We start from the raw sequence: 15115 nt of genomic DNA, 5'->3' as shown, positions 1-15115 counted from the left end.
CCTAAATTTTCTGAAAATGCTCCTTTACTTTTCTGAATCTTTACTGTTCGGTATCTGTCAGGGTACTGCCAGGTCATAATCCCCCTTCCCTGAGAAGTGAGCTATCCCCAGTCCAGAGAGTTCTTCCTGTGTCTGAGCAACTTGACCCTATTGTCTCACCATAGCAAAACGGTCCAGTGCTAGGTATCTCATCCAAGCCAAACCAAAGTTGGGCTTTTGCTTTATTGTTTTCTCAAAGGAACATGAGACTGGGACTGAATTTACTCGCTTTTGAGACAGGAGATGGAACATATCAGGAGCTGAGGTATCGTCATCTTTCACCATAGGAAGTAACATGGTGGTTAAGAGGTAACACAGTGGTTAAGAGCTTAATCACATCCCAGACTGTCATAAAACATCTATTTCTCTTAAAACTATACTATCCTTACCCATAAGAATAATATCCACCTCATAGATGTGATAGGATGCTTAAATGAAGTAACTGGTATAAAACATTTAGCACAGTATGTGGCATATAGTAAGCACTCAAAAAGTTAGCTACTCATTTTGGAACGAGTAGCACAGTAAATCTGCAGAAAGAAAAGAATGGAAGTAGGCATGCAGACAAAAGTAGAAAAAAGATTCATAAGACTAATTCAATTCCCTTTCTGAGTCAAATACTTTCCATGTTAGGGTTCTTGGCTCCTGTGTCCTTATAATACAAAGCTCTTTCTTTGCTTATCTGTTTCTTACAAAGGACCCTGCCTTTTATAATTATACACTACAGACCGGGCATAGTGGCTCACAATGGTAATCCCAGCACTTTGGGAGGCCGAGGTGGGCAGATCACCTGAGGTCAGGAGTTCGAGATCAGCCTGATCAACATGAAAAAACCCCATCTCTACTAAAAACACAAAACTTAGCTGGTCGTGGTGGCACACACCTGTAATCCCAGCTACCCCGGAGGCTGAGGCAGGAGAATCGCTTGAACCCGGGAGGTGGAGGTTGCAGTGAGCCAAGATCACGCCACTGCACTCCAAGCCTGTGCAACAAGAATTAAACTCCGTCCCCAAAAACATATAATATATATTTTTAAATATAATTTTAAAAAGGTTATGCTTTTGCCTCTTCTTTAAAAATCCTTGGCCAGGCAACATGGCTCACGCCTGTAATCCCAGCACTTTGGGAGGCTGAGGCGGGTGGATCACTTGAGGTCAGGAGTTCGAGACCAGCCTGGCCAAAATGGAGAAGCCCTGTCTCTATTAAAAATACAAAAATTACCCAGACATGGTGACGCATGTCTGTAACCCCAGCTACTGGGGAGACTGAGGCAGGAAAATCGCTTGAATCCAGGAGGTGGAGGTTGTGGTGAGCCGAGATTGCGCCATTGCACTCTAGCCTAGGCAACAAGAGCGAAACTCCATCTCAAAAAAAGAAAAAAAAAAACTAGCTGGGCATAGTGTCTGTAATCCCAGCTACTCTGGAGGCTGAGGCAGGAGAATCACTTGAACCCGGGAGGCGGATGTTGCAGTGAGCCGAGATCGTGCCATTGCACTCCAGCCTGGGCAACAGAGCGAAATTCCGTCTCAAAAAAAAAAAAAAACTTAATGTCACCCACATCCCACCAAATGATGTTAAAATAAAATGCCCCCCCTGCAAAAACTTCTTTTTCTTAAAGAGACAGGGTTTCACTTTGTCACCTGGACTAGTGTGCAGTAGTGTGATTACAGCTCATTGCAACCTCAAACTCACAGGCTCAATGGATCCTACTGACTCAGCCTCCCACATAGTTAGGACTACAAGTACAAGACCTCATGTGGCTTTTTTTTTTCTTTTTGTAGAGATAAGGTCTCACTATGTTGCCCAGGCTGATCTCCAACTTGGGGCCTGATCTCCAACTCAGGCGTGATCCTCTCACCTTGGCCTCTCAAAGCACTGGGATTATAGGTGCAAGCCACTGCACACAGCAGCATCTAATATAATTTTTTTTTTTTTTTTTCTGAGACAGAGTTTCGCTCATTGCCCAAGCTGGAGTGCAATGGCGCGATCTCAGCTCACTGCAACCTCCGCCTCCCGGGATCGGGCAAATCTCCTGCTTCAGTCTCCCAAGTAGCTGGGATTACAGGTGCACGCCAGCACGCCCAGCTAATTTTTTGTATTTTTAGTAGAAACGGGGTTTTACCATGTTAGCCAGGCTGGTCTCGAACTCCTGACCTCATGTGATCCGCCTACCTGAGCCTCCCAAAGTGCTGGGGTTACAGGCTTGAGCCACCGCGCCCAGCCCTAATACACCTTTTAAGATAACTACCTTATTCACACTGACACTTTGACCATGTCCTTAGAGAGAATAAAAGAGTAGAAGCAGGTAACAAGTGGCATTTGAGGCAAATGATGCTGGCATTCTGACACTCCCTATTCATTATCTTCTCTCTCTGAATACCCACCTTATTTTCTTATCTTTTCCAGCCTTCAATCTACTGTGACACCCCCTGGAACAGCCTCATCTCATTGTCAGTGTTTACTAATAAACCATAGGTTCCACCACGTAGTGACCTATTCACCACAAACCGTAACATGATACAAAGAAAAAAAAGTCAAAGAGTAGCTCTATAAAGCTTTCACCAAGTCCCAACTTTCTATGATTGATTTCCTCCTCCATTTGCTAAATCACACTAGAATAACAGCTGTAATTCTACTAAAGTGCATTCTCACACACAACCAAAACATATCAGAACTATAAAAAAATTGCTCTGGCCAGGCACGGATGCTCACACCTGTAATCCCACCACGTTGGGAGGCGGAGGTAAGAGGACTTCTTGAGCTCAGGAATTCGAGACCAGGCTGGTCAACAAAGCAAGACCTCATTTCTAATAAAATTCAGGCCGGGCATGGCAGCTCACGCCCGTAATCCCAGCACTTTGGGAGGCCAAAGCAGGCAGATCACCTGAGGTCAGGAGTTAGAGACCAGCCTGGCCAACATGGTGAAACCCCATCTCTACTAAAAGTACAAAAATTAGCTGGGTGTGGTGGCGCATGTCTGTAGTCCCAGCTACATGGGAGGCTGAGGCAGGAGAATCGTTTGAATCCAGGAGGCAGAGGTTGCAGTGAGTGGAGATGGCGCTACTTCACTCCAGCCAGGGCGACAGAGCGAGACTGTCTCAAAAATAAAATAAAATAATTAGCTGGGTGTTAAGTGCTGCAGGCCTGTAAGTCCCAGCTACTCAGGAAGCTGAGGCAGGAGGATCTCTTGAGCTCAGGACTTCAAGGCTGCAGTGAGCCATGATTGCGCCACTCCACTCCAGCCCGGGGAACAGAGAGCAAGACTGTCTCAAAATAATAAAATAAAAATAGCTCTGAGACTCAACACATTTTTATAGGCTACTCAACCATTATTTCTTTCTTTCTTTGTGAGACGAGTCTCGCTGTGTCGCCCAGGCTGGAGTGCAGTGGCGCAACCTCAGCTCACTGGAACCTCTGTCTCCCAGGTCCAAGCGATTCTCCTGCCTCGGTCCCCCAAGTGGCTGGCATCACAGGCGCACACCCAGCTAATTTTTGTATTTTTAGTAGAGGTGGGGTTTCGCCATGTTGCTCAGGCTGGTCTCAAACTCCTGACCTCAGGTGATCCACCCACTTTGGCCTCCCACAGTGCAAGGATTACAGGCATGAGCCACAGCACCCAGCCCATTATTTCTACTGGTCAAAAATTGCCCAGGCAAACACAAAAGCTTCTGCTTTTGCTATATGCCTAGGTAAAGAAGCTGAAATGTGTTTTCTACCTTCAGTCTAATTCCATAATCAACACCAAGGGAAAGGAATTTGCTGTAGCAAGATGTCTTGGAATAAATAATAAATCAATAAATATAATAAGATTTAGAAAAAGGAACTATCACATTTTAAATGGTAGGTTTGCATAAACTAATGAAAATAAAATCTATTTCTGATATTTTCAGAAATCCAAATGGGAAAAATGCTTGTGGACACAGAGGATAAACATACCTCCCTCACTGTGTTTTTTGTGAGATAGTCTCTCACTCTGTCACCCAGGCTGGAGTCATGGTTCACTGCAGCCTTGACCTCCCAGGTTCAAGCAATCCTCCTGTCTCAACTACCAGAGTAGCTGGGGCTACAGGTGCAAGCCACCACGCCCAACTAATTTTTTTTTTTTTTTTTAAACAGTCTCACTCTGTTTGGAGTGCCGGCTGGAGTGCAGTGGCATGAGCTTGGCTCACTGCAATCTCTGGCTCCCTCGTTCAAGCGATTCTCCTGTCTTAGCCCCCACAGTAGCTAGACTACAGGCACGCTCTGCCACACCCAGTTAATTTTTTGTATTTTTGGCAGAGATGGGCTTTCACCATGTCGGCCAGGCTGGTCTCAAACTCCTGACCTCAAGTGATCTGCCCACTTCAGCCTCCCAAAGTGCTGGAATTACAGGCATGAGCCACTGTGCCCAGCCCCAACTAATTAAAAAAATTTTTCTTTTGTAGAGACTAAGTTGAGCAGGCTGGTTTCAAACTCCTGGACTCAAGCAATCCTCCTGCCTCGGCTTCCCAAAGTGTTGGGATTACAGGTGTAAGTCACTGCGCCCGGCCTACCTCCTTTTTTTTTTTTTTTTTTTTTTGAGACGGAGTTTCGCTCTTATTGCCCAAGCTAGAGTGCAATGGCGCCATCTCAGCTCACTGCAACCTCTGCCTCCCGGGTTCAAGCAATTCTCCTGCTTCAGCCTCTTGAGTAGCTGGGACTACAAGTGCGTGCCACACCCAGCTAATTTTTGTATTTGTAGTAGAGACGGGGTTTCACCATGTTGGCCAGGGTGGTCTCCATCTTTTGACCTCGAGATACTCCCGCCTCAGCCTCCCAAAGTGCTGGGATTACAGGTGTGAACCACTGCACCCAGCACCTCCTTCATTCTTACAAGAGGTTTAGAAAAGTTCTGAAATAAGGCAAACACCCAAGTAAAAAAAAAAAAAGATTTTTATGTTGGTTTGCCAAAGGGACTGAATGCCTGAAATCAGTGAGTGTTCGAAGTTATATACACCCAAAGATGTAGTAAAAGGAATATGATAGTCACTAAATGTATAGGTTTTTTTTCCCATTAAACAAAACCTAACAGAATTATCAATGTAACTTCCTTATGTTTCTATTTCCATTATATTTTAACTATGATTAGCCAGTGTAACCTTCAAACTTCTTCAAGCTTTCTTGATTCTGTAACTAGTTAACAAAGCCCAAATATGACTATGTATTTTTGTTTTCAAAGTATCCAAAATATACTCACTTGATTCCATTTGTTTTTCAGTTTTACAAAATCCATTTAATACTCGAAGTCATTATTTGGCCTAAATTATCTCTTACATTATGATATTTGAAGAAATGACTGACAACCCCACAAACCACAACAGGAGTGCAGTTCCTAATTTCCTAAGCTATTCACTAAAGTTTAATGTTTTTGATAAATAGTCCTTACCACTCTGGCTGCTCTCTCCTGAGATTCACATTTCCTGCAAAACCATGGTCCAGTGGGTACTTGAACAATGCCATAGCAAGCTGTTGAAAAATGAAATGTGTTAAAATGTTAAGATTCGAAGAACTATGGAAAAATCAAATACCCTTTCAAAGCCCTATTAATCTACCTGTCACTATTCAAGTAAACTATCTCTTTACAGAGAAGTAAAACAGTTCACATCCTATTTATCACATACACAGCTTACTTAATTAAAAAGTAAAAATTCTAAATGCAACTCTTTTGTGTTACCTCATCTAAATAAATCAAGGCTGAGTGCAGTGGTTCATGCCTGTAATCCCAGCATTTTGGGAGGTCAAGATGGGAGGGCTGCTGGAGCCCAGGAGTTCCAGAACAGTCTAGGCAATACAGTGAGACTCCATCTCCACAAAGAAAAATTTTTTTTAATTAGGCCAGGCGCAGCGGCTCACACCTATAATCCCAGCACTTTGGGAGGCTGAGACAGGCAGATCACCTGAGGCTGGGAGTTCAAGACCAGCCTGACCAACATGAAGAAACCCTGTCCCTACCAAAAATACAAAATTAGCCGGGCTTGGTGGCACATGCCTATAATCCTACTACTCAGGAGGCTGAGGCAGGAGAATCGCTTGAACCTGGGAGGCAGAGGTTGCAGTGAGGTAAGATCGCACCACTGCACTCCAGCCTGGGCAATAAGAGTGAAACTCCATCTCAAATTTAAAAAAAAAAAAAAATTAGCTGGGCATGGTGGCATGTGCCTACAGTCCCAGCTTACTCAGGAGGCTGACTCGAGCCTGGGAAGTCAAGGCTGCAGTGAGCCATAATCACACCACTGTGCTCCAGCCTGGGCAACAGAGGGAGACCCTATCTCGGAAAAAAAAAAAAAAAGGTATGTTTATTTCTAAATACATAATGATGTGAATGCTCCAAATGATTTAAGTATACATTACATATCTAATCACAGTCTTGTTTTAAAATTGGTTTTTAAAGTTAATAATTAGCTCAAAACTGAAAATTTTCTAAAACTCTAAAAACACTAATAACGAAGTAGACTTTTTCATGAGCTTGCTAGGCAGAAATATGAAAATATCTTAAATATTGGAAAGCATTTAAAGAATATAAATTCATGTCAGGCACAGTGGCTCATGCCTGTAATCCCAGCACTTTGGGAGGCTGAGGCAGGAGGATCACCTGAGGTCAGGAGTTCCAGACCAGCCTGGCCAACATGGTGAAACCCCGTCTCTACTAAAAATAAAAAAAAACAATTAGCTGGGCATGGTGGCAGGCGCCTGTAACCCCAGCTACTTGGGAGGCTGAGGCAGGAGAATCACTCGAACTTGGGAGGCGAAGGTTTCATTGAGCCGAGATTATGCCACTGCACTCCAGCCTGGACAACAAGAGCAAAATTCCATCTCAAAAAAGAAAAAAAAAAAAAATGAGCCAGGTGTGGTGGCAGTGCCTGTAGTCCCAGCTACTCAGGAGGCTGAGGCAGGAGAATCACTTGAACCCGGGAGGCAGAGACTGCAGTGAGCCGAGATTGCCCCACTGCATTCCAGTCTGGGCGACAGAGGGAGTCTCCGCCCCAAAAAAAATATATAAAGAAACAAAGAATACAAATTCACAAAGCAGAGTACTACCTACTGTACAATCATGGCAGAATATAAATTCAGTATAACTTTTTAAAACTCCAAAAGCTAAACTTCTACTTCCAGTTAAACATTTGTAGGACCAGGCAAGGCAGCTCATGCCTGTAATCCCAGCACTTTATGAGGCTAAGGCAGGCAGATCCCTTGAGCTCAAAAGTTTGAGACCAGGCCAGGCGCAGTGACTCACACCTGTAATCCCAGCACTTTGGAAGGCCAAGGCAGGCAGATCACCCTGAGGTCGGGGGTTCAAGACCAGCCTGACCAACATGGAGAAACTCCATCTCTACTAAAAAAAAAAATACAAAAATTAGCTGGGCGTGGTGGTCCATGCCTGCAATCCCACTTACTCGGGAGGCTGAGGTAGGAGAATCACTCGAACCTGGGAGGCAGAGGTTGCGGTGAGCCGAGATGGCACCATTGCACTCTGGCCTGAGCAATAAGAGCAAAACTCGGTCTCAAAACAAAAAAGTCAAGACCAACCTGGGCAACCTGGTGAAACCCTATCTCTACCAAAAATACAAAATTAGCCCGACATGGTTGTCCAGGCCTGTGGTCCCAGCTACTGAGAAGGCTGAAGTGGGAAGATGGCTTGGAAGGTCAAGGCTGCAATGAGCTGTAATAGCACCCTGCATGCCAGCCTGAGCAACAAAGTGAGAACCTGTCTCAAAAAAAAAAGAATTTGTAAAATGTGTCTGACTATAAATGGTCTATCCGTCAAAAAACACGGCACAGGTATCCAAAACACAGCATCATTGCCCAAAAACTTTATTCAGGTGTACTTCTAGGAAGGAAAATTTAAGATTTAAATAAAAATTTTGTATATTGGGACATAGAAATTACTATCAAATTTTGATAGTTTATCATCCAATTCATAAGAAATAGCCTTCAAAATACCAATGAACACGGGATGACCTTACAATCAGTATCTGGTTTGACACGCATTGTATTCACTCCCTAAAAAAGCAAGACATGCAACTTGGCTCTTCTTTAAAAGTCTAGGGCCAGGCGCAGTGGCTGACGCCGGTAATCCCAGCACTTTGGGAGGCCGAGGAAAGAGGATCACCTGAGGTCAGGAATTTGAGACCAGCCTGGCCAACATGGCGAAACCCTGTCTCTACTAAAAAATACAAGAAATTAGCGAGTGTGCTAGGGTGTGCTTGTTATCCCAGCTACTCGGGAAGCTGGGGCAGGAGAACCAATCGCTTGAACCCAGGAGGCAGAGGTTGCAGTAAGCTGAGATGGCACCACTGCACTACAGCCTGGGTGACAGAGCAAGACTCCGTCTCAACAAAATAAAAAGTAAAAAAATAAAAGTCTGGGAATAAACAGCATTCTCGGAGTAAGTTCACTACCTCGGAATCATCACCACTGCATCTAAGTCTCCCTTCCCAAATGTGACATTCGTTTCTCTACAAAATGCACTTTAGCACATGTTCAAAGTTTTGTCTCCCCTTTGGTGATAGTCCTTTCCAACAGACTACTAAAAACATACGCATCACTTAACGCCAGATTCAGAAATGCGAAGGGACATGGAGCCACCAAAAAAGAATGTAGACTGTTTTGTTCTGGATTCCTTACCACGTGAAATGGGGAAAAGTCGGCCACTTCAAAGGCCAGAAAAGTATCTTACTAGTGTCCTCGGCCTTCTTGTACATCCAAAAACCTCATCAATTGTTAACAACCAGGAATAAACTAAGAGGCTCCCCAAAAGTGACTTGGCACCGCCACCTCTTCTCTTCGGCCACCCCACAGGCGCCGCAGCAGCCCCGCCACTCCAGCACGGTCAGCAACGGACTCCGCCATCTCCTCCGCAGACAGCTACCGGGCGGCGGCGGCAGGGCCCGAGCCTTCTGACTCGGGGTGCAAGGGACCCCGCATCCCTCCCCACCTAAAGAGGCGAGGCAACCCCCAGAATCCCCGCCCTGGCGCCGCGTCCCCGAGCCCGTCTCCACGCCACAGGAAGTCTCCAAACACTGCGGCAGACAGGCGGCTGCAGGCCAAGGGAGAGGAGAGAGCTCCACTCTCCCAAACCCACGCCCATGGCCCCGGGAACCCCGGGAGGGGCGCGCGCCGCCACCGCCCCCGCCCCCACCCCGGCCCGGATCTCGAGGGCGCGGCCGCCGCCCTGCCCCGCCCCGCCCCGCCGAGTCAGCAGCCCCCAGCCCTGGGCGCAGGCGGCGGCCGAATGACACTTGAGAGAGTGAGAGCGGAATCACATGACAGTCCAGGCCACACGCACTTTCTCCCACATGCGCGGCCCACACCCCCCGCGCCCCGCCGCGGACCCTCCGCGTCCCTCCCGCGGCCGCTGCACGGGGCGGGGGCGCCGGCGGTTGCGGCCCAGGTGGGGGCGGCAGTGACCGTTGGGCGCAGGCCGGCGGGCCCCGGCGGTCGGTTGGGTGTTTACCTTGATGCACCGCGACGCTGCAGCCGTGCCCGTCGCAATAAACCAGCGGGTTCTCGGCCCAGCCTCTCTCGTCTGAGCAAACGCAACAGCCTCCAATCATCTCCTTCATACTATGGGAGACCTCGTCCTCCAGTGACACGGGCCGGTCGCTAGAGACCATCTAAGAGGGAGTTGGGGGGACCATTAAAAAACACATGCAAGCCGATTAGTGCTTCCCCCCCACACACGGCCCCCCGAGCCCGCCCCGGCGCCCCCCGCCCGGCCCGGCAGCCCACCGCTCGCTCACTCGGGCTTTGCCGCTCAGTCACTCACGTTCCGCACAGAAGTCAGGAGCCATGTCCTTGCTGATTCCCCCCACCTCCCCTCCACCGCCTCCTCCGCCTCCTCCTCCTCCTCCTCAGCGTCCTCCCTCCCCACCTCCACCCGGCCGCTAACGCCGGCGCCCGGAGAGGGCACACATAATCAAGATAGGCCTCCGCACAGGCGCACTGGGGGGGCTCCCGCTGGGCCAGGGGCAGCGAGGGAGGGGAAGGGGGCTGCGCTTCCTCCTGCGAGCGTCACTCGGCGTGCGCGCCCGTCCTGCGGCCGGCGTGAGGGAGGAGGCCCGGGCGAGGCTAGCCCTGCGTGCGCGCCGCCGCGGCCGGTCGGCTGCCCCCGGCCTATCTCCGGGGCCCCGTCCCCCTCCCGCGCGCCGCTCGCCGCCGCCGAGGTGTGCTGGGGGTGGGCGGTAGGGGAGCCGGCGGCGCGCGGAGGCCGGAATGAGCTGACGCGGGGGCGCGCACGCGGGGGCGGGGACGTTAGGGCCGCCCTCTGCAGCGCTGGTGGCGCGGGCCGCGTGTGAGCGTCGGGAAGAGGCTTGGGAGGTGGCGGGGGAGGCGGACGCCCAGGGCTGGGAACGGGTTTTCTCAGAATCGCCAGAGGGGACTCCCCGGGGGCATCATCTCCGTGCCCTGGGAACCTACCTGCTGGCCTTTTCCTCCAAGACTGGCCCGTGGAAAACGAGGGTGGGGCGAGTGTGCCAGCTCCCATGAAGGGTGTAATGAAGCATGGCTTCCTGCAGTTGGCCGCGCTAACTTCACAGTCCTGCCGCAGCCTCTCCACCCATTACATTCACGTCCTGGACTCTTCCCAAAGTTCACCCGCTGGAAGTCCTACCAAATCTGCCGCCCATTTTCGCACTACGTGGGCCCCAGTGACAAACGAAAGTGCATTCCAGGCTGCAGGTCAAAAGCCTGGGTTAGGGCTGCACTCGGAGAGGGAACGCCAAGGCGCCCCTCAGCTCGGTGTGCAGGATAAATGGTGGTTTATCAAGAATTAGCAATATAATACGATGATCTGGAAAATGCAGTTGTATTACACCAAAAGGAAGAAGGAACTCTAGCCCTCCTAGTCAGTCGCTAAAACATAATTAACGCCATCAGACAGTGGCGTCCAGTTTTGATGGAGGATTCCTCTGATCCGGGTCTTTTCTCCAAATTTATACTTGGAAATGTGAGGTTATTTAAAAGTGGCAGAAAGATGAGAGCTCCCACCTCATAAACAAATGGAAAATGGATTAGGCCTATCTGCATAGATTAATTAGCTGGATACCGAGCACTTTTAAACTAAAATCTTCCACTGTCGCCCTATTCCTTATGCATCCGTAAAGCCCAATATTGATGTTTAAGCAAAAAATGTCTAATTAGAAAAGTTTCGCATGAAATCAGAATTATGTATAGATTGTTTAAATGACAATCCCAGTTAAAAGCCGAATTCATGACACATGATTAATACCTTGCAGGTACAAAATGGTTATCAGGAATTCGCATTATAAATGTGCTGATCTGGAAGATGCACTTTCCAAGTGCTAAAGCACAGAGAACCCAAGTTCTCCTAGTCGGTCGCCAAAAGATAATATAATGGTTTGGGCTTTAAAAGCCTTCTAAATGTTCTTCTGATAAAGGGGGGTTAGAAAAGGTATCATGGCTGTTTTTCTACTTCAAATTAATTGCTAGAAATATGTGTAAGAGTGATAATAGGTATACAGCGCAATGAGAGCATATATAGCAAATTCAGATGTTTTAGAAGCTGAGATATACAAAGTAATGGCAATTAAAATGTACACTAAAACAATGAGAATTCACATAGTGCATTTAGAAAAGGTGACAAGACTACATAATGTGAATTCTTTTTTGGGATGTGACAACATTTCTGGATATATAATAATTATATTTTTTAACTATCTTAAAACTTTATGAAACTAAAACGGCCTTCAAACAAAACTAGACTGTTTTGTGTATCTTAACCATATATTTTATCTTCACCCTTATACAAAGGATACCAGCTCAATATCCAAGTCCTGTTCAGACTCTTACTATAGAGCAATTTTGAGTTAAAAATCAATGTGAAACTTCCCCTCCCAAACACTGCAGCCAAGCCTTAATGCATTAAATTATTTAAAAATACATTTGTTTTATTTTTAATGCATTGGAGCTTAGTTCTTGTGAAGGAATTAATTTGTATGTAAAGAAGGATGGGTACCTTGCCCTATTCTTTAACACTTAAAACAAATGTAAGTAAACACTTGCTATTTCCTAAACAAAACAAAAAAAATTTATCATTTGTAAGAGGTTTCAGAAATTTTTAAAAATAGAGAAAATGTATTATTTCATAACAGCCTGTATATAAATAGTATCTGAAACAAATTTTGTTAAAGATGCATACGTGTGTTCACAAAATATAATTCAAATTATTTAAAACTGATTTTAACATGTTGAGTATGAAAATTATAAGAAAAAACATGAGTGTAAATAACTCATTTTCATTTTAACTCGTACCAGACATCAAACTTTTTCTTATATATCTGAAGTATAATATTTTGTATATTTCTATAAAATGTTAAGTGAAAAGGAAGAAAAGCAGACAGTATAAAACAGTAAAACAGTTCAAATATGCAATTAATTATTCATTCAGTAAATATTTAACATTTACTGTGTACTGGGGACTGTTTTGGATATGGGGAATATAGCAGTCAGAAAGTTCTATTTGTCCTTTGTGAGACATATATATATATATATATAGTCATATACGTAACAATTGGCTGAATATGCTAATTTTCCTACCTCAAAATGGATAAAACTTGTAATTACATTGGCAGAATTGTTAAAGTATGCTTTTTAAAATACATAGCAATATAAAAATAAATTACCATAGGAGTTATAAAATAACTTTGTGAAAAAGAACAATTTCAATTGTAAAATGTTACCCTAAAATTTTATTTTATATTCTCAAAATATCCTTCAAAAAAGTATATATAGTACCTCTAGGATAAAATGAAACCCTGTTGTCTCTAAATATTGCTTCACATAACAGCAGCTAACTCAGTACTAGCTCATCTGTTTCTCCAAACTAATCATCTGAGGAAACCACAAAAAACTCAAGTATTTTATGATGTAACCTCTAACCCTACTATAATGGGAAGATGTATTTTTGCTCTATGGGTAATATGTCTTCCGATAATTTTCTTTATTCTTTAAGGTAGGCACCAAATTTCTGTATTTGCTTTTCCATAATTATTTAATAAGTAGATATTATGAAAGAAATATTTAAAACCATATTCATTTCAGAGGTAAGTACTATTCATATTTATCTCCTTTGTAAATTAAAGTTTTATTTGCCTTCTGTTTGTGCGTATTATATTTGGTCTATTGTACCCATTGTCAAGGTATATAAATTTCTACAATGGGGTATAGAAACTGAGGTCTATTTCTACATCCATATGAGGGATACTTCTATAATGCTGAGACTAGATACACTTTCCTGAACTCAGATTCTTGACTTCCATAGTGTGTAAAATTCTATATTGGCTCTTCGACTAAGTTTTTTAAACAAAAAGCAATTAGAATTCCTGCATCTGCTAAGCCTCATTGGAGTCTATCAACTTGTTTCTAAATAAATTAGTTGGAAAAGTCAAAAAGACACTTACGATCTGTGCAGACTTTCAGATATATCCTCTTTTACATAGAGGAATCTCTGTTTTTTGTTTTGCTATTTGGTACCCAAGAGTCTTTACCTTTTTCATTAAGAGTTTATTATGAGCCATGTATTTATGCTAGTATGATTAAAATACTGAAGTGTTTCTGAAACTAGCTTTGTTATTAATACGTCACCATAAATGAGTATTGTGTCTTTATAGATGCAAAACCACCATGGCACCTATATCATGGAGTACTATTTGAAATTTCATATAAAAATATTCTCTGCAATTATGTTTTGAATTGAGATTCTGTTAATGGCTTTTTCAAAAATCTATTTAATGAAACTTGTTAATCTTACTAGGTGATTATTTTTTACTCACCATCACACCTAGCAAGTGTCTTGCACATAGTAGGTCTAGAGTAAATGTTTGTTTAATGTCCTCAATTGGTGTTTAAAAGCTAATTACACTCTGAACTTTATTCTTCAAAGTAAAGCAAGATTTTATTTTGTATGTACAATTGAACTAAAATTTGTAAGTAATGATTAACAAAAATCTTCAGGTGAATTGATTCATCTGAAGATTTTCAATAGTTGAAATTAATATCAGTTTTTATTTACCAGGTAGTTTAGAATTGACTATTCTAAATAGCCCTCAAATGTTTACCACCTTTTCATGTAAAAGTCATCATTACAAAACAGTCTCCAACTTAGAATCAATTATAATTAATATTGTTTTTAGATACACTTTAATTTTCTGAAAGTTAGGTAGATAACTCTGAAATTTAAATTGTATGTCATCTAAATAAAAATCTTTTTAAGAATCAAGGTCTAACATTTGAAAGGTTTGGTTTGGTTAATCGTGTTTGGCCTCAGAGCTATTTCTTTTGCTATAAAATTGATATCAAATGGCTGTATTTACTTTTTTTAGTAAAACACCATGTAATTATCAATATAAAAATGCTATCTAAAATATGCCTTTAGGTACTCTAGGTGTTACATAAATCTCGTTAATGATTCAGAGTTGAACTATTTTTTTTCCATGATGCAGCAATACTGAAAGGTGTTATATTTTGACTTTTCAGAGTATCATCAATATAGTATGTATTGTAAGGTCCATGTTCTCATTTTTTACTGACACTGAAGATCTGCATCTCTGTTATAATTAAAGTGTGATTAAAGTGACATATTTAGGTGTCTGTTTATAGGCTACATAAGATTGTCTAAGTGAAAAGATTCTGGACGTGGAAAAGAGGAAAATCAGTTTTTGAAATGGAAGAGAACCTTGAAAGAAATGCAACATATCTTAGACTGAAAAAAAAGAAGAAATTAAATTGAATTTATAAATACTATTTGGACCAAAGAAGATCACTTTTTAAGATTTAAATGTTTTCCTCTCCAAAAGGGGCCACTGCTTACCAAATCCAGAAACAAGCCCAAGAATATGTTAATTAAGTGCATTGTGTCCCAGAAAGAATGAGGTTGGCAAATTCATTTTTTATTCCTTCGATTAATAAACTGTTGGTCTAGTACATCTTAGATTTTTAAAATCTATAATGTGCATATTTACCTCCTGAAACTGTACAGTAACAGTGCCAAGGACCAACATGACCCCATAGGGTGAATCTTATGAAGCTTAACATTCCTGGC

At 43.7% G+C, this 15115-nt stretch overlaps 1 protein-coding gene across 11 annotated transcripts in view; it reads right to left on the bottom strand.

Annotated features, from left to right (window-relative positions):
• Positions 1-10194, bottom strand: part of MLLT10 (MLLT10 histone lysine methyltransferase DOT1L cofactor) — a 218368-nt gene extending 208174 nt beyond the window's left edge. For 4 of the 11 annotated variants that reach the window (XM_032167984.2, XM_058432160.1, XM_058432162.1 and 1 more), the window contains exons 1-3: positions 9798-9888; positions 9512-9671; positions 5444-5523 (exon numbers count right to left, since the gene is read on the bottom strand). In XM_032167984.2, the coding sequence (XP_032023875.1) occupies positions 5444-5523; positions 9512-9671 (240 nt within the window). In that variant the 5' untranslated portion in view covers positions 9798-9888. Of the gene's footprint in view, positions 1-5443; positions 5524-8682; positions 8716-9511; positions 9672-9797 lie in introns of those variants that run through there. The other 7 variants (XM_058432171.1, XM_032168176.2, XM_032168098.2 and 4 more) reach the window with 6 other exon arrangements.
• Between the last annotated feature and the right edge of the window lie 4921 nt (positions 10195-15115).

This window comes from Hylobates moloch, unplaced genomic scaffold (genome assembly GCF_009828535.3).
Source record: "Hylobates moloch isolate HMO894 unplaced genomic scaffold, HMol_V3 SCAFFOLD_2, whole genome shotgun sequence".
NCBI classification, from domain to species: domain Eukaryota; kingdom Metazoa; phylum Chordata; class Mammalia; order Primates; family Hylobatidae; genus Hylobates; species Hylobates moloch.
Note: the sequence above shows the minus strand (reverse complement) of the source record. Positions and strands in the feature narration are given on the sequence as shown.